General features: G+C 30.5%; 2 protein-coding genes across 4 annotated transcripts in view; both read left to right on the top strand.

The window, feature by feature from the left end:
- The window catches only part of LOC113510523 (voltage-dependent calcium channel gamma-2 subunit), a 109,154-nt gene extending 102,360 nt beyond the window's left edge, over positions 1 to 6,794 (top strand). For all 3 annotated transcript variants that reach the window (XM_052903512.1, XM_052903513.1, XM_052903514.1), the window contains exons 3-6: positions 310 to 548; positions 3,652 to 3,744; positions 4,929 to 5,069; positions 5,793 to 6,794. In XM_052903512.1, the coding sequence (XP_052759472.1) occupies positions 310 to 548; positions 3,652 to 3,744; positions 4,929 to 5,069; positions 5,793 to 6,580 (1,261 nt within the window). In that variant the 3' untranslated portion in view covers positions 6,581 to 6,794. The remainder of the gene's footprint in view (positions 1 to 309; positions 549 to 3,651; positions 3,745 to 4,928; positions 5,070 to 5,792) is intronic.
- A 657-nt stretch (positions 6,795 to 7,451) lies between these two features.
- On the top strand, positions 7,452 to 18,450 carry LOC113510522 (protein I'm not dead yet-like). Its single transcript, XM_031909452.2, has 16 exons — positions 7,452 to 7,564; positions 7,959 to 7,973; positions 8,538 to 8,673; positions 9,904 to 10,056; positions 10,755 to 10,879; positions 11,519 to 11,630; positions 12,240 to 12,330; positions 13,084 to 13,144; positions 13,631 to 13,756; positions 13,836 to 13,938; positions 14,260 to 14,375; positions 14,923 to 15,014; positions 15,260 to 15,355; positions 15,662 to 15,858; positions 16,289 to 16,438; positions 17,069 to 18,450. The coding sequence occupies exons 1-16, from the start codon at positions 7,557 to 7,559 to the stop codon at positions 17,273 to 17,275; spliced, it is 1,788 nt and encodes a 595-aa protein (XP_031765312.2). The 5' UTR covers positions 7,452 to 7,556; the 3' UTR covers positions 17,276 to 18,450.
- The last annotated feature ends 2,304 nt before the right edge of the window (positions 18,451 to 20,754 follow it).

Here is a 20,754-nt window from a genome sequence, read left to right as displayed (position 1 = left end):
AGCAGATGAAGAACTGAAATGATATAGCCAAAAGCATCGGCAAACAGATGTGCATACCTGGAGACCTAGTTAATTTTTTCTCTCTTTTATATGAGGCCCTCTAGAAAAGTGGCAAGCGAATTTATCGATAGAATCGATATCACTAACGAGTCTGTGAGATAGAATGAGATAGCAACGTCGGATTTCTAATTCCAACTCATGGTCTTGCTAGTGACGTCGATTCCTTCGATGAATTCGCTTGCCACTTGTCTAGAGGCCTGGTTGTCTATAGAAAAATGATATTCTCAAACAGTAAATTTTAAATTCCAGGCCAACACCTCCATCTCCGACATTAATAGCTCAAGTGGACTCATCAGTAGCCTGCCTGTGGCTGCTCACACCATTGTCAGCCGGTACAGCTGTGGTGGCAGTACTAGTGGCAGTCTCCACAAATAACTGGCTCCATACAGAAGAGAACATGCTGAACCCCGCATACAATGGTACGGGGAAACACAGTTTGGTTGCCAAACACACTGTATCGGGCTTGTGGAGAATATGTCACACGGATCGTAAGTATTTTTATATATTATTATACATGATTTAGTAATAAATCTTTAGACTGTCTGAGTGAGGGAAATAGAGATGAGGAAAGAAATATTTTGTCTTTTTCTCTATTTTATCATTTATAAAAATTAAAGTAATATTTGAGGTAAATAATTAAAAAAAACTTAATGCTGGATTTTATAGAAAGATGTTGACAAAAAGTGTATTTAATAAAGTTTTCAGAGTTTAAATATTTATATATTTGTCTATTTACTCATATCTTATCATTTAAAAGTCTGGATAAATGATGCATTATTGGAACAGATGTAATTTCATAAAATTAATGGTAGGTACGGCCAATACAGAAAAAATGTAATAGCGGTAAAATCTGTTAAGTTAAAATGAAAGAAAAATTCCTATTATTTAAGTAGTTACAAAAACATGAAATCAGCATCTCTTTATAACTAAGAAGGAGGCTTTGATTTCGTTTTGTCAACAAAAAAATTTATAGCTCAAAGAAAACATAATACGAGTGTCAAGAAAAAAAAATGCAAAAACACCTAATACAAGCCATAACTTTGCATTGGCCTTGTTCTTATTTGCCCATTGAATTCAGAACGATCTTCGGACGATCTCGAAAATTGAGGTTATTAGATTTCAGATTTACTTTATGAAGAGAACGGTGAATTGAATTAGATACGTTTTCTCTCATCCATTCCCCAAATAGCCACTTTTATAAAGGAATACCTATTTAAAAATATACTGGGAGTACTTATATAAATTTATAGTAATTTGTTTCTATTTTATCCTCAAACTTTATACCCATTAATATTCAAAATTACAGTTACGTTCCATTAATTCTTTTTATTATCAGCGTATAAAACAAAAGCATAATTTTAGAATTATTATTAAAATCAGAAGCCATAGAATTCATTATATGTTTATTAGTTTAGAATAGTTTAGGTTATGTTATTTTATGTTAACGTTATGTTATTGAAATTTATACTCTTTTCATTTTATATAAAAATAAGGTTTTTTTTTTTAATTTTTGTCTATACATTATTAGTCTTATTTATCATAAAACTTATTGCACGTTTAAAGAGCTCTTTAGCTAAAATATCCAATAACACTATTGAACATTTGTAGTAGAGCGTTATCCATAAACACTCGATAAGCCCTCAATAACTAAAATAGGTTTATTGGAAGATTTACGTTTAATCTGAGTTATGTACAATAAAGATTTTTACAATTACAATTACGTTATTATGTTGCAAACTTGTCGAGTTCTACTAACCATAGATAGTCAGCGTAGTCAGCTGTCAAAAATATTATGTGATTTTAATAAAAGTCTTGATAAACACACTACTCCTACTATTTTGTTTTTATAATATAAATTAGAAAATCTAATATTTAAAATTCTAGTTTTGTAATAAAAAAATCATGAAATAGTGTTTGATATCTTTGTTTATCTTGATTTGATAGAGAAAGTTCTTTAGCTTTATGTTTCAGAAACTATAAAAGGAATATAGCCTCTCTAGTTTCACACGTAATTCAACGCCGAATTCTTGCGCCCAGAATTTTATCGGATCGGTATCATAAAATGGCGTAACACAATGGCGGGCGAAACTTCCGTGTGGGGGGGCGCTTACAATGCGTTCTCGCATCCGTCTCTAAGGGAAATGCATTGTCCCGAGACTCGGTCCACGCTCGTTCTACTTCCATTCCATTTGCAAAGTCCGCTGATGCGTCCGCTGTCCGTCAGTTTATGACTACTCCATTTCCTTCATTAAACAGCATTGTTTTGTCTCGATACGGATGCTTTTATGTAAAGCTGGTGTACTGCACGTTTGCTCTATTATTATTATTTTAATAAAAAGATTGTTAATAATTTCATTTATTTAATGGAAACACGTGCCAACTTTGATGTATTCAATTCATTACTGTACTCTAATTATATGCTCACGTATTTGATTAAACCAGGTATGAAATTTCGATAATTGTGCTTTCTGATGAAACACAATTATCGCTCGTAAATGAGCCAATTTATTAATCTTAATTAATTATTTTTCTTTAATATGAGTCGGCATGAGTTAAACTTCCTTAATATTTCATGTAATCTGTTAGGTATTATTGTTATATATATTGAGTTCAGTAAAGCAGTAAGAACGCCTACGTAAATGTGAAGCTTGGATTTATTTAATTTATGTTTATTTTCACGACATAATAATTGTAATGTATGAACAACCAATGCCAATATAAAATGCAAGAATTGTTGAATTAAGGCATTGTTCAGTAGTTCTTTTATTAGTTCATCAAGAGCATTCATTGTATTGAAACTTTCCGACATATTGCAACGTCAGAATCAATTAAAAAATAATTAAACAATTTTTTAATATTTCTGATTGATTAATGAAAACAAAAAAAAACTTTTAAAGTGTTTTTTGTTTAAGTTACAAGTAAACTCAATATTTTGATACGAAAAAAGAACCTACATTAACCGATGTTTTGTAGATTTTTTTTATACAACTTAGAATAGCACTGTGATATACCCATGATAGCCCATGATACCTCCCATGCGTTGCCATTTCTGAGGACTCAGGTGTTATTCCTCTATACCCAGTAAATTCACGCCATATCCCACCCTTCAAACCGAAACACAGCCATACAAGCACAACTGCTTCACGGTTGTAACACGAATGGAACAGAGGTACCCAAGCAATCGACTTTTGTACTAAGTCTCCCTCTGGTAGTGAGTGAAATGAGGTCAATAGGCCCATCATGACGAAGTAATAAGAAAATATTGTTGTATTTGTGGTGGTAGATATCCACACCCTATATAAACTTTAAATATATAATTGCGGGTTTATGTGTAGATTTTTCTAAGCAAAAATTAGTAATTTTATTTTATAAAACTAAACGTTAACTTGAATTGTTACAAAATTGATATGGTCGTATATTAACAGCAAATCTTATTAATTGCAAGAAGAATAAGGAAAATCAGTTCAAAACTGATTACGTCAATACGTAATATAGTAGTTAATAATAATTTAAAAATATTTTAATATTTTAACAATAAATATTTAATTACCATTGAATTTTATTAATCATATTTTTGGTTATTATTTCCAGCTGGCGGTTTGGTGTATCGATGTTTGGATATACCCTACTTCCCCCTATCACAATATGCCCCGGATCCGAGTGATTCTACGAATGCAATACCATGTAAGTGTAAATCTGATACTCATATTTTTTAATATCTTTAAAATAACAAAGAAATTAGCTAATACCTCTGAACTTAAATAAATAGCCAAATTTATGTGATTTGGTAAAAGTTTCCTCTCAAAAATATTCAAGACGTAGGAATGATGCGTATATCTGTTTGATTAATAGAATAAAAAAGAAATATCGGCAAATACCTATATACATATATCACACCACAGGTATCCATGGTATACAAATAACTGTTTACTATGCTAGAGGCCGTACGCTTTTTTGTTACTGTTATAACATAAAAACATAGTTTTTTTTTTATAATTATATTATACGCCAGTCATTTTACTGATTTAAATATCGACCAATAGATAGTCAGATTAGAAATTTGTATCTCTGAGCGTTAATTTCAAATTTGGAACTCAGTGTGGAAGAAAATTGCAAATTTAGAACTCAGTGTGAAGGCAAATTAGAAATTTCAAATCCAATGTAGAAGTAAATTACAAATTTTAACCCGGCAATCTGATTGCTAAGTTTTATGCTTAGATTATATAGATCGATTGTTTCCATACAAATGCTTCAATAAAAGTGAGTAAATTTTTTCATACAATTTTGCGTGATAAATAGTTATGAGAATTTCTTTTACAACTTCTATATTTAATTTGTTCTACAATTTTTACATTTATTAAATAATTAAATATAGATACGCCAAAGTACATTATGCTCGTTAGTATATAGAACATTGATAAAAAAACGAGTTAGTTAATTTGACAAAAAGTTGACCCGTTTTTGAAACTCGATACTCTATTATCTAAGGTTTTATGGTAATCGGAATCTGTACTTTACGAAACATGGACTAAATACAAAACTTTTTTTTTATACAACTTATTTTATAATTAATAACTTTACGTAAGAATAGAAATTACTGAAATAATATTTCAAAGATTTCTTTCGTTAAGTGGATTTGAATTTAATAAATAAAATCGCTGGTGGATGGTGACTTCAAAATTATTGCGGAATGTCAGTAAATAGTGTGACGGTGGTAGACTATTCCCTATCACGACATCTATGGAAATAGGGGTGGCCCAAACTATGCCGGAACCATACAGCACCTACCTCGAAAAATACTTCGTGACTATTCTATTAGAGATTATAGTCGTGTTTATATTAAACATAATTCTTGTCATCAATTTCAGATGTGGTAACCAGATCAGCGGCTCCCTTACTACTGGCAGTGTTTACACAAGCTGTTGGTGCACTTTGCTGTGTGCTAGGACACTGTGTAAAAGGTCGTCGACTATGTACTTTCATCGCCGGCGTACTGTTCATTATTTCTGGTAAGTTGTTAATAAAACATGATTCATAAACTAATAACAGAGAAATCAGTGCAATAAGAAAGAAAAGCAAAAATAAAAAGAGAGATGTTAAGCAAAAGATGGAAAAAATAGTACTTACTACACAAAGGTGGCACTTTAAAATAAAAATTTCTTACTGTACCTATGTAAATGTTTCTCAGGTTACTAACTAAACTAACCTTTGAAAACATAAAGAAACGGTCACACAATAAAAATTTTATACAAAATTTTGAGATTAGGGTTGAAATTTTAAGACTCTCATAACCCCTTTAATGTATGAAAGTTCGGACTTTTGATGTATCGGTCAAATAATAGTACGAGTATACGTTATTTGATATAACGTAATGAACCCACTCAATTATAGTATTAAAGGAAACATATTATTGTGCATAAATTAAAATAAAATTTAAATGATTTGACTTCTGTATAGTAATTTCATAGATGGAGATGGAGGATTAGCTAGCTACTGCCCATAGTACTAAGATAATTCAGGATTTTGTTTAGTAACAAACTGGATAAGGATATAAATCTTTCCAATTGCTAAAAATATGATCCATATCTTTTTATATTTAGTAAAGATATTGTGTAATATGCTTACGAAAATATAGAAACAGTCTAATTGAAACGTGAATTGTCTATAAATTATGCAAATCTCTAAATTGATGGTGATGGTGATAATATAAAGATTAATTTATATTTTTTCAGGTCTCATTATGCTGACTGGAATTGTCATGTACATATCGGTATTTAAGTCGCAAGTGGGTCACAAATTACGATACATGACTATCTTCGATACTCCGCGGATGTCTTACAGTTATGGATATTCTTTTGGTCTATATATTAGTGGTTTTGTGGCCGTCGAGCTAGCAGGCACGTCTGCCATATTCCTCTTCCTGCAATGGTATCAAAAAGACTGGATAACAGAATTAACAGAGAAGGCCAAAGCAGATTGTCGTATCTGGGACAGAGAATATGCATTCTCGGACTTCAGAGAACGAGATTCTACGTTATTAGAAAGAAGAATGATGAAGAGAGACACATACCCGCCTACAGGTTCATCCGCAGCCACGCCACGAGAACGGAGACGATTTGTATACGACGGAGATGATCTACCGCATTGTTCTATACATAAAAACAGAAGAATAAATTTAAGTTCTGCATCTTTAAAAGATTTGTCGTCGTCAACGCTGTACGGTTTTCCTGCAGCACCAAGGCCAACAGCCTGCGATAATTACTTTGAGGAATTTAAAGAGGTTCCGCAAAGCGCGAACACTTTAAGTGGGCTAAGGAGCGCCTCAATATTTCAATCCCAAGCGTCGGTAGCTAGCGGCAGATTCTTGGATTCAACGGCTGTGGAACCACCGCCTTCACGGGAAGAAGAGTTGGTGACATTCGGAGCAGGAGCGCGTGGCGCAGCTGCTGAAGAAGAACAGCCTCCGAGGCACGATCGTGCAGTTGGTACGGACCCTTACCGCAGGACCACTCCCGTCTGATCTAAGATACCGGGTACCTTGCCCCCAGTTTAAAGCATATCGAGAAGTGATAAATGACGATGCTGTTTCACGTACTATTTATACCTAGGCATATGACAATTGTACGTAGGTAGGTACGGGTAACTATTAAGAAGTGTCTTTCGAATTTATGAACGTACATACGTGAATTGTGTTATGGAATTTTTAATTGTTACATTTCCTTGAATAAACACTGCCATTTGTCTAAATTCTATTATTTTATTAGTTTTAAGTAATAGTATTAATATTAGATAAAATAGTTACGAAAATTTTTATATTTACCTAGTTTCAACTCTTAATTTTTTTTAAAACAATTCTTTTTGATGATGACTTATTTAAAATGAAAATAAATATTTTTTTTATTCAAGTTCAAATATGCCTTTACTAGGTCACTTTGTAAATATGCATCTGTAAAATGCTAAAAAATGAGAGATCGTATAAATATATATTCCTTTTTTATTTTATACTTAACATTGTTTTATAATCCATAGAAATAATTTTTGTATTTTTTTTATAATAGCTCTACATAATTATGATTCGGTTTACAATACATGAACAAGATCTACTTATAAACTAGTTACTATTTCGTCTTCTCCATATAGTCATAACTGAGGGTAATTATGAAATATAGCCTACGCTACTATTTCTTTTCAAGAGGCACGATTTTGTGTTTTATGGATGGACCCTTGTAATATAGCTATAGTTACCTCCTTATTATTTAGAGCTAAAGAAATTCAATTTATTAGAACCTACATGATTAGGACATTACAGAAATACCCAAACTATTTGATTCTCTAATAATACTGGCAGGCAATAAAAATACATTATTAAAAATGATTCCAATTTTAAAATTGTTCACATCATGACACTGAAGAATTAGTCACTCATATTCTGCAAATATAGGATTTTTTATTTTATGAAAATGAGTAAACACTGAGAAATTAAGAAATCGTTCAATATGGGAGGGTAAGTAGTTCTTGTTTCTAATTTATTATTCTTTAGTATATAAGCTTCCAGACAGTGATAAACCAAAGCCTCATCTATATTTTGAAACTGTTGTTTCAATAAATGTAATTTAATGTCTTACAATATTTAAATATAATTAATATATTAGGTATTATATTAATTATTTAATAACTAATTTTATAATTTGTTACTGGAATAAAATTTGTTACTTTCTGATAGTGTAACTTTTTTCTATAAGTACAAGTATTTTTAAAATTAGTTCATCTATTACAAAAACAAATGAAATTTTTTCCTCTTTATAATATTATTACTTTAAGCAAAGATAGATTTATATTTGATTTAATGTAATAGTAGTGAACATTTTTTTAATAACAATATTTTGTTTTGATTTCAGGCTTTGGTCTTTTTTGTAAGTACTCTAATACATTTTCATACCTTCATTCTACCAGGAAGCAAAGAAATTAAAAATACTTGTCATTGTAAAATATTCATTATAATGAAAAACTGAAATACATTACAATATTTAACACATATCCATTTCAGGATCACTACTACGTAATGATAGCCATTAATTCTTTTTTATTGCTTGTGAGGCAAACGAGGTGACGGTACCTGATGGAAAGTATTTGTCGTCGCCCATAAACATTCAATTATTGTCCAATAGTAAACATTTCTTTTTAGTTTATATTGACACAAACAACCATCTTTTAATACCTACATGTCCTGAAATATCCCGGAGAACTGAGAGATGCAGACTTAAGTTCTATCCTCTTAAGCTATTGAGCGGTTGCAAATTTAAAATTGTTTTAGATAATTCGTGGATAGTCGTATCATAGCTTGGTCGATTAAAATTACTTTGTTCAATTCTGCTACTATAAATAATTCATTACTTATTACGTATATATATTACGTTAATACAGACTTCCACAAAATATCATCTAGTTCAATTAAATGTGTCATATTCTATTATTAGTCAACGGAAAGACCCCAAAACTCCGGTGAAAGGCCTCCAACACCGTATTAAGAATATTGCAATCAATAATTTTAGAGGTTTACTCGGATTCTTCATACCATTGTTTGCATTGAGCTGGCAAGGAGAGAGATTAAAGGTAAATAGTAACTTCGTTTTATACCTTCGCCTACTTTTTTTTCTTACTGAAGATGCAATAACTTTTGCAGTATATTCTACTATGTATCCATGATTGTGTGTGTTGATCTACTATGTATCATGTGTTTGCGTCCATAGGCGGTGAATATCTCTTTGTATTAACTTTAGTTAGTTTTCCATTTAAAATTAGATAGAGTTGACTCTCTACCTACGAAAGATCTATCGGTATACTGAAAAATATATATATTATTTTTATATTTTTATTATAATAATAATAACCTACAATTTTCTTAGTGATTGTGTAATAATAATTTACAAATTTATAGTATTATTGTGTACTAGTTTATTTATTACACATATTTTTAGTTTGGTTAATTTAGTGATATAACAATTTAACTTATGACCTAATTTTTCGCAAATTCGATTTCTGTACAATACAGACATTTTTGTTTTAATAGGGTATTAATTTTCTTTATATAATAGTAAAAAGAAAGAATATAAGTTGTAAAATTCATATATTTTTATGTAAAAAATGAGTAAGTAGCATAATTTAAATAACATAATACAAGCTCTGCTCCGTTTGGGACTATATGATGTATACAATATGCCCAAGAGTTAATTTATTTATTATTATTATTAGTTGATGCGACAAGAAGTTCAATTTTACATTTACATCACTTAAGTTGCTACCAATACACAACATTAAATAATTTAGGATTATAATCTACAAAAAAAAATGGGCCTCAATTATGGAAAAATCTGTTATGTTGATTAAAAAACTAAAGTATTGAATCGATTTTAATAAAATGTCTATGACTACTCTGAAAGTATATTCTTTCATATAAAATAAACATTTCTATATTGGTTTATAACTTTTTTTAAGAATAATAATGGAATAGTAATCCTGCCTTCGCTAACGGTATACTCTGTCGAGCACACCAGTAAGGGACGATAGCTGAGAATGAAAAGACAGGTCAGTTAGTCCATGGTGATGAATACATCTGGAATTCAGCACGATGGTTTTCAGGTGGGACCACATAGAAGTCGTCCTAACTGCATATATTGCTAGCAATGCGAGTAGTATTCTGAATTACTAACAATTCCACCCCACAATTGGTTTACGACTCTCAAAGTTATGAGGTAACAGACAAAAAATACCTCCGAATTGAGAAGCTTCTTACTGTTTGAAGTAGTTTGAAAATACCATTAAATATACGAATTTGTATTTCAGCATGACATAACAGTACAGTGTATATGGATATGGATGTTTTGTTTTTTTTTACTGCAACCAGTTGCAGTTCAAGTCACTGGTATTATTCCTATCTTCATACTGCCAATGGCCGGAGTATTGTCTACCAGCAATACCTGCGCTTGTTACTTTAATGTAAGGTTTTATTAGTTATATTTTGAAAGAATAAGAAAAATAATATGTATAGAATAATTATAGCTCTGGCATGTACTAACTGTACATAGTAGAGCTATATACAGAGCTAGGCTTACATAAAGGCTTATAAAATCAGTAAGGCTGCTTAAGAGTAAGTATAATTGATACAAATATAAAAACACACCCACAGTAATTATTGTATAATTTAAAGGTTTTTATTAGCAAGTTTGTAACAATTAAGGTATGAGATCTTAAATTAAAAAGTGTAATGTAGTGTAGTGTAGTCTCGAATAAAAATAAGCATTGTTGATCTTACTAGGGATATCAGTATTAACATACAACGGTAGAGGTATGGCAGAGGCTACATAGTGAAGTGTCATTGATTTATGACCTTGCAGTTCTACTACAGTCAAGTAGAAAGCCATTTTCGTACATATTTTATCCAAGCAATAAATCATATATATCATTAAAAGTTACGTTGTCGTGACTGGAATTAGAGAATGAGGGGGTTTTCGAAAAGGGTATATTAAGGTTTGTTCAGGGTCGGCAATGCGCACGTGATACCCCTAGTATTGCAGGTGTCCATAGGTTACAATAATCGTTTACTATCAGATGAGCAGTACCCTTATTTGCCACCTTCGTGGTTTAAAAAAAAATATAGATATTTCCTTTTATTCTCATCTATGTTTATATTCTAGGATTCTATGGCATTATTTATTTTAAGCGGAATGTTACTATTGTTGCTAAATAACTCCGGATTTGATCGCCGTATAGCTTTATGGTTATTATCATCAGGAGATACTTGCCAGTTTTCTGGTAAAAGGTAAGATTAGTCATATTGGATAAATTAAAGGTAAAACTATCATACTGAGAAGAAAATTCATTAAGGAGAGGGAATTGAAAAGGGAGAAAGGAATTGTTGGTTGGTCTATCAGCCCCATTTCTAGCAACATACCTTATCAGGTCGACTTCCACGCGGTTCCCCTTGAAAACCATCGTGGTTAATTCTTATTCAATTCGTCACGATTAGCTAACTGACCTGCAATTATCCTCACCTATCATTAATTACTGGTGCATACTGTATACTGATAGCGTAGATGGGGTTACCATTCCATTATCATCCAAAAAAAAAACTATCATACTAGATATAACTCACAGCCTTGTCCGAATGGATTAAAATAGTAAGTGGATATTTCTGTCCCACTCGTGATTTTGTCGTCAAACACTTGTTTGCATGACTGTTTTGGTTTGAAGAATCGGTAATGTGTATAACTCTTCAAACTAAATATACAGGAACATAACATCTTAGTTGCCAGAAATGGCATCATATGAGAGATACAATGAAAATTACAGTATGTTCTCTAATATCCCTGGAGGTATTTATATTTGAAAGCGACGTTTCCCTCGTTTATGATAAATGTCGCATAAAAAAATTTAATATCATTAATGTAATTTTTTTCAGACTTGTATTCAAATGCAGCACAGCAGCCTTCTTTCTATCAATGTTTAGTAACAGACTGTTAGTTACATCTACCCTGACAGAGTACATGACCTCTGCATTGACAGATTTACAGGTAAAATCCATAATTTACATATGAGGTAAACGCTTAGGTAGGGTTTTATTTCGAGTTTTATTTCTTTTCTTGGTGATCAAAATAGTTCATAATTAGCAGACATATGTTTCTTATATCATCATTCTGTCCTATTCGTGTTACAACCGTGGAGCAGTTGTGTTTGCATGGTTGTGTTTCGGTTTGAAGGGTGGGATATGGCAGTGAATTTACAGGGAACAAAGGCATAACATCTTAGTCCTCAGAAATGGCAACGCATGGGGTATTATGGGCGAAACAGTATACATTGTTATGTCCATGGTACTGCTCATGTCTATAGGCGACGGTTACCACTTTCCATCAGGTGGGTCGTCAGCTTGTTTGCCATTCTAAGTTGCATAAAAATTATTTCTTAGAATATTGATTTTACAGATTCTTTTTTTATTATAAAGTACAAATTCGCCTTATCATGTATATAACTATTTAGATGTGTAGGTATATGTTATCAATATTACATCAATTAAAAAAAGCAAATTATAAAGAGCAAAGAAAAATCAAATAAATATCGTTTATCGATATGTTCACCACTAAAGGGAGATGTGTACTTTTTATTTAAATAATTATTAATTACAGAGTGCAACATCTAAATATAGAAGCACAGAGCCGGATTATGACGAAATGAGATATATAATCAATAATGCCATACAAACAGCCTCAGGAATAGGTAATTCAGACCTTAGATTTTATTGATTCCTCCAAAAGATTACAGTAGTTGCAAGATATGATTACAGTGAGAAAAAATATTTTTTAAGTGTTACAAGTAATTAGATTAATAATTTCTCAGATTTTTTTTTTTGTAGTTGAAATAGGAACTGTTTCTTGTGATGTATACTATATACTATAATGCGATATATGCATCCGGTGCCAGCGTAGAATAGGCCCCCCTACCATTCCCGAAGGTATTATAAGAGGCGATCTTAAATTATAATGATAAAGCATCGAGCCTCAACAAAGGGTAAATTTTTTCAACTAATTGAAAAATTTGCTGACTTGCTTTTTTTATATACCTACGCACACAATGTCTTCTGACGTATCTATAATTATTTAATAAATAATAAATAAAATGAGTTTTTGCGCATTAAAAAGAAGCAGAATTTATAAGACAAATATAAAAGTTATATAGAAATCACTCATATATATTAATCACGCAAAATTGTAATAAAATGCTGACCCGCTTTTCTCAAACAATTTGCATGGAGACACTCTATCTATAAAATTTAAGGAGGCGACTAAAGGAACTTAATTGTTAAGGGATGGGCAGCAGCGTACCTCTTAAAACATCATCAAAGCCTAGCTGCCCAACCCGCATGCCAAGCGAGGTATATATAAATAATTAGTAAATACACTTTCCACTTTTCATTATTGTATTATAAAAAAAAACTGAATAATTAGTAATAATTGTAAAAATTATTTCTAGGTAGTATTGCTATTATACATGCAACCTATTCTGGACTTGCTTTTAAAGGTATTTGGTCAGAGTAAGTACGAGCATTTGATTTGAAAGCTAAAAAGATCTAGAAAAATTTAAAAACTAATTTTGTTTATATTGATAATAAAATGTAATATAATTAAAGATTGTGTTCCATAAAAAACCGGCTTGAATTATGAAAATGAGTAGTTATTTTTATCTACTGAATCGATTTTGATAAAATTTCTGCAGGACCAATCTGTAAGTATCTTTTCAGATAAAAAAAAATATTTTCTAACTTGGTTTAAAACTAACGGAATTATGAGGTAACAAACTTTAAAACAATATAACTGAACTGAGAACTTCTTCCTTTTTGAAGTTGGTTGAAAATATGTAATGATACCAATTTATACTGTGGCAATAAAAACATATGAATATAATAATACGAAAATTGTACAATGTATATTGTACTTCACTATTTTAATAGGTATTTAAATTTAATAAAATGTAAAAAAAACCTATGAAAAACTAATTAGTTTTTTTTATTTTTATTTAGGAGTCCTCCAGAAGGGTCTGAATATCCAGATATATTCAATTATCTACAATATTCGCTATTTGCCTTTCCCGTTGCATTCATTATGTATGTGTTAAATTTTTCTTACCACATGCTGCTCATTAACTGGTAAGAACATCTTGCATCTTTAATTAAATATCAATGTCACATTGAGATGGTATTAATTATATATTTTTTAATATTAAAGGTTTGTTAAAAAACCCATGAGTGCTAGCAGTATGGCTGAAATGCAAAAATCCATTTTAAAACACAAAGAAGCTATACCTCCCCAACTTACTCTGCATGAGAAGGTAAATATCGAAACTATTTTTTGGAGTAAGTTTATTAAATTAAATTAATTTTTCAAAAAATATTTGAAATTAGCTTAGATCTAACTATTCTGGGCAACAATAGTTGCTTATCCGGTTTTCCATAATATAGCTTGAGAACCGGGCGACTGAGGTCACATTTGAACTTGGTATATGTTATTTTGTGTAATTGTACACTACATCTTTTCCCTTGCAAGATATCTTGATGGGCGATTAGGGGAGAAAATCACACTAGATCAGTGTAAAAAATATCACAGTTTTTCACAGTTGTGTTGTCATTTAAAATTCGTGTTATTTTTTCAGCTTACTGTAGTTTTTAAAATCGTTGTACTTCTTGTATTTTTTCTCCGATGGTACAAGTTTAGTAATATGGGATGGGCTAATTTTAATGCAAACCCTACTACTCCGCCTATACCTAAGTGAGTATAATGTAAACAAACTGTTTATTGTCTTTGTGGTTACTAAAAATATTACGTATTATCATTAATAATAATAATAGTTAAAATCCATACCCCTTTATCTCAAAAATCCATATAGTGTAAATGAAATTCGATTCCTTGGAAGAATGTCTTTTCATAGCTTATTTTTAATGATAGAATTTACTATACTATTCACAAAAATTTTCATTATAAGGGTTGTTGTTGTTGTTGTTGAGTTAATTAAAACTTAGACACATTTCAATTACTACATTAATATTTATGATAGAAAATGTAGATAAGCTCGGTCGTCTGTTATGTTCGATTCTAATATGCCAAATTATATGCTTACCTATATCGACTAGTTAAGTTCGTTACACTCACCTTTTCTAACCACTCAATTAGGGGTATGTCGCATATTTATTTCATATTATTAATATTTATTATAATAATTACCATTTTTTATTCGAATTAACTAAATTAACAATCTTATAACTTGTCATGTTTACTTTTTTTTTAATATAATATTAATATTCTTATTATTGTACAGAGTCAAGGATGCTACTGTAGCTGCATTATTTGTGCTTTTACTCCACATTTTACCAAAGGGATTTGGATTTATGAAGTATATTTCAGCAGAAAGTGAGTATTTTCGTTATTATATATGTTTGTTTACTTTCATGAGGATAAAATAATAAAATCACTTTCGATTAAAAAAAAAAATTAAAAACCATTTAAATAAATAATATATTCGATTAATTATATATATATATATATATATATATATATATATATATATATATATATATATATATATATATATATATATATATATATATATATATATATATATATATATATATATATATATATAATTTTTCTTGCAGAGAAAAGTGAGCTACCTCCTTTAAAACCGGAATCGGCAATTCTTTGGTGGCGCTTTGTAGATAAAAATACCAATTACGGATATTTGTTTTTATTAGGTAAATTTTTCGAAATATATCATTTATATTATATTTATAACCGTGATACAGTATTACTACTATGGCGGGTAGAAGAAAGTCCTCAGCACTAATATTTATCTACCTAGAATTATCTTGTTTGTTGTGGGTACTGTAAACTATTTTAACTTATTGTAGTAATTGTAAATACTAAACCTTTGTTCATGTATAAATGAATAAGCATTTTATAAATTTATTTATTATTTCTTTATGTATATTTATTACTTTTATTTATTTATATATATATTTTCTTTTTTAATTTTAAATGGCTTAAACGTAATATTTTAGGCGCTGGTGTAGCACTGTATGCCGCTGCGAAAGAGACTGAATTATGCAAAACTATAGGAGAACATTTAGGCAAACAATTTACTGACCATAATTGGAATACTTCTTTGTTCCTCGTATGTCTCGTTACAGTTATACTGAGCAATGTAATGACAAGCACAGCAGTTGTAGTTGTTTTCTTACCATTTGTTTTATGTATGGTACGTAAAAACTATGATTACTCTAGATTACAATTTCTTAGAATTTTGCGAGATAAATAAACTGATTTATTTTTTTCTCAAATTTGCGGAAAACCTGCGCCGTGAAAATATGCCGTACGACATAAAAAAATATTTACAAGTTTTTTTTTTCGAGCTGTACTTGCTGTTGCGGCAGATGGCCTTTACAGCTTCAATGGGTGCAGGCAGATGCGAGTGCAGAAGGTACTCCAACTCCACGAGAGGGGAGCGACGAAGTGTCCAATCTTACCGATAAATTGCAAGAGTTCAAATAAATTTAATTTATATAAGACGAGAGGATCGATCACACTGATGAACCTTTGAGTATCTTTATACCTTCCAACGGATTGTTTGCTTTGATAAGTGTGGATATTTTTTTTCATGCTATGTTTGTTTTACGTTTTTTTTTCAGGCACTAGAAGGTCAAGTACCGTGGCCGACTAAATCCTATTTAGGTGCACTTGCTGTAGGTATTGGATCCTCGTTTGGATTTATGTCACCTTTCTTGTACACACCTGCATATTTATGCCATAACACTGGAAAAGTTCCCATGTTAAAAATGGTAAGTATCAGTTACAATAATTATAACATTTTTCTTTTATTTAAATCTAAAAACGCTTTGATCATTCAGAAATAAATAATACACTATATCCCTTGTTTTGTTTGTGAAATATTATTAAAGGATAAAATAGTTGTTCCAGAAAATGTTTAGGCATAAATTTTCATTTTACTCTACGGAATTATTTTATACTATCGGTGTAATACGTTTACAATACTTCCTCACTATTAACTTACAAACAGGTAGTTAAAATTACAAAATCATAATTATCAATCTCCAAGGAAACGGGGTCAACAAAAAAATAAATGCTATCGGATTTACAAGAATTATCATGTTATTTCATAAGTGACTAAAATGTTGTGTGACATACATACGAAAAATAGAACAAAATTAAGTTTTTTTAATTTTTACATACAATCTGTATGCAAAATATAATCTTTTTAGGATATAGATATTCATGAATCTTTACAAGAATGATTACTAGAATTTTTTATATGAAAACGGAGAACCCGAGTCCCGAGAACAGGACTTGAATAAATAAAAATAGTATTTTTTGCCATTATAATATAATAATACTTTAATATTTATATAAATATATTAATATTTTACTACATTCACATTTTTTTCTTTCAGGCAAAATATTCTTTTTTAAGTTCAGTAATATGTCTTATTATATTATGGTTGGCCCTTGTATATTGGGGACCATTTTTATGGGATCCCGAAGACGCTGGCATCCAATCTATAGCAATATCTGGTGCAGAGGGAGAAGGAGGAGGAAAAGGAGGGGGAGAAGGAGGGGCAGAAGGAGGGGGAGAAGGAGGGGCAGAAGGGGGAGGTTAATTAAATGGTACAAAATATCGAAGACCATATAGTATGGACAAGTATATTTATGTCTAATATTTTTTTGTATAAACCAATTATTTACCATTCAATAACTTTATCAGCATGTTATTTCAATTGTAATCTGGTAAAAACAGTAAAGTGTGGTTTATTTATTTTAATATACATATGTTCATTTATTTAAAACGTTAATACTTTTGTTTTGATATTAGGTTGCTTGTGGGAATAGGATTACATATTTTTTTATTTATTAACTAGCTGACCCCGCGAACTTTGTACCGCCTTGGTGATTCTTTAATTTTTATTTTTTTTTAATACTTATTCTGTTATTTGGGACGCCGGGTCAGTTAGTAAGATAAAAAAAGAAAAAGTTAATAAGTCAATAATTAAATTATATCAACAAATAAAAATTATAAAACACGCCGTATATTCCATGTAGTTATTCCTCGGTCTTCCTCTTCCACATTTACCCTCTATTTTTCCCTCTACTATGCTCTTAAAAAAATCGTCATGTCGTATAAGGTGGCCCAGCATTTTGCCTCTTCTATTCTCTATTATTTTAATAAATGTTCTTTTCTCGTTCACTCTTTTCAGGACTTCCTCATTCGTTAGTTTTTCTGTCCAGCTTATCCTTTCCATTTTCCTCCATGTCCACATTTGGAATGAAGAATAAATAATAAATAACAATAATATTAGACATATACATATTACAGTACTTTAGTCTCAAATTAAGCAGACTTTATGCACGATGACAGCTAATAGGAATAAAATATTTATGATACATGTTATAGGTAACTCAAGAAAATATTAACATTACAAATACTAAAAGATTTCATTGTTCATTTTTAGTTTGCAACACCGGTTTGTATATTAATAAATCTTTTAATTTCATTAGGAATCTATTAACGTCCCATTGCATTAGTCTCTTCTATAAGAGGGGGATATAGCTTACTAGCTTTTACCTACAACTTCATTAATGTGATCGAGATATGTTTACTGACTGGGATAAAAAATTGCCTATAATCTTCTCCATTCCATATATAAATTTCAAATTGAATGGTTAGTCCATTAAGGCACTATAAGGTAACTTTCACATTTGTAATATTAGTAAAAATTACCACTACACAGGCGGTTTGGTATAATTTTTCAAGTTTTTCTTCTTTTGTACTGGTTTATTTTTTTTTTTTTCGTTATAATATAATATGTAAAATATAATATTTTTTAATTTGATCAATTTGTTTGATAATAATAATAAAGAATATAAGGAAGAATGTAATATGAAAAACCTTTTAGTTGTAATAACAAGGTCCTCGTCTTGTTTGTTCTTCTTATGAGCGTTTGTTTTTTTCTCAATAAAAAAAACTATCATTTATTATAATTGTTTTCTCTTTTGTTTTATTATTTATTTTAGATACGTAGACGGATATGTAATTAAGGACTATATACTTTATTCGACTATCAACAGCATTCAAATTGAGATGATCAATTATTGTTAATATCGTATCGTATTTCGTATTATATGTCTTAAATAGTTTTGAAACGAAATTAAGTCCTGCTAAAACGATGACTTATTTTTATTTCATTTTAATAAATATCAATGCGTAAACAAATCCCTATAATAATTTAATTACCAGGGCTAAAATTTTGGAAGAAGAGCAAGAAAAAATAGGTTTGGATAACTAGAGATACATATGTATGGAATGCCTGTACATCGTATGAACATGCTAAACTATAATGTTAGAATTGTTCTAATTGTTACTATGTGTAATGATTGACTTTTAAATATTCAATCCAAAGTTCTTAGTATGTTAGGTGATTACAAAAAATGAAAAAGGCATTCAACAATATGTAATATTATTATTAACAAGTAAATAAATAAAATATTAGTTTTAAGTGTTTTTGTTTATTTTGTTCTAGATATGTGTGAGGAAGCACATTAAAATTTGCAATATGCAAATATTGCGAATTTCAATTTTGTAATGGTTATAGAACAAATAAAAAATGTGAATTATATCGAGTACGTTATACTAGTCTATACTTTATAGCGTATTCCTTTCCCTTCGTTTCCCTATATAACTCATCGTCATCGTAGATTTGTTATAACGTACTTACGTACTATTTGTAAATAAGGCTTAGTCCAATCATCATTGCTTAGGTCATGTTTTACTAGTTTCTGCCAATTTTTTACCTGTCGAAGCAGTAAATTCTCATAAGTAGTATAAGTAGTACATCATAAATGTGATTAACAATCCTGTAATAATTACTTTCATTGAAGCATATTCTTGTTCATAGTTTAGGAAAGAGAAACAACTTGATAACTTGATCCACATGTGTTTATAACAATTCATTAAGGAGTGTTATAGAAGGAGAAGCGAATATTAATAGTAGTCCAGCTGCTTTGTTGCTAGCATTATATCTTATTAGGTCGACCTCTACGCGATCTCCCCCCCCCCCCAATTCCTACTCCCAGGAATCCATTATGGTTAATTTTTGATGAATTTATCTAGAAAGGCTAACTGTCGTGACAAATTCATTAACAGTTCCTTACTGATATTCCCCAACGTAAACCAATAGCATAGGTGAAGTGCCATTCGATTGTTATCCATTTACTAAAAACAAGTAATGCAGCCGTGGATTGGCCTTCGTATGGTAGCAAAAAGGAAATTAGTATATCTTACAATATGGATAGCTCACTGTTGCAAGACATTAACATCACTCGCAGATGTCTGAAATAAATAGCTGATTAAATATAAGAAAATAAAGGTAAATTTACATTTGGAACGGTAAAGAAGATATAGTTTGAGATGTTAAAAATGATGTTGATATCAGCCACTGCTGGATATAGGCCATCCCCTATTGGGGGTTGTGCCAATAGTTATCACGCCTGGCAGGCGGGTTGGTAACTGCAATTAGCTCGACTAGTCAGTTCCCTTAATCGCCTCTTACGACACCTACGGGAAAGGAAGGGATAGCTCATTCTGTATCGTTACCACACAGCAAATAATCTCATTGGGTATACTATTTTTTTAACTATTTATTATAAGCATCGATTTAATGCAACGTACTTATATATTATATAATTATGATCTCCGATTATGAAGTACAAACTTCATCATAAGTATGAGACAGATTATAAAGTATACAACGTCTATGGTATGAGATGTATGCATAGATTGAGGAAAGCATTTATATACTATTTTTTTACATAATCATCGTCATCATCATTTCAACCATTATCACTTCACATAGTCACTTCATCTAGTGGAGTCGTCTTACACTGCGTTTGCCACTCACAGTTTGTACAGAGTCGCCGCTCAAGAACCTTTCTTCTCCATTTTTTTACGCTGCTCAATTATTGAATCTGTACGCAGAAAGAGAATTCTAGGCACTGTCTTTAATCTATAGATATATACAACCATAAAGTAGGTACTTTCTACAACTAATCTATTTCCCTTAATATTTTTTAATTACATTAAATA

Source organism: Galleria mellonella, unplaced genomic scaffold (assembly GCF_026898425.1).
Source record: "Galleria mellonella isolate WM207_F2 unplaced genomic scaffold, CSIRO_AGI_GalMel_v1 utg139, whole genome shotgun sequence".
Classification (NCBI taxonomy): Eukaryota; Metazoa; Arthropoda; class Insecta; order Lepidoptera; family Pyralidae; genus Galleria; species Galleria mellonella.
This window is presented reverse-complemented; position numbering and strand designations above follow the sequence as displayed.

Excerpts from the sequence above, each read along its gene's own strand:
- LOC113510522 (XM_031909452.2), top strand. Across the intron at positions 13,757-13,835 it reads CACATGCTGCTCATTAACTG|GTTTGTTAAAAAACCCATGA; the intron begins GTAAGAACATCT and ends TTAATATTAAAG. Across the intron at positions 15,356-15,661 it reads CGGATATTTGTTTTTATTAG|GCGCTGGTGTAGCACTGTAT; the intron begins GTAAATTTTTCG and ends GTAATATTTTAG.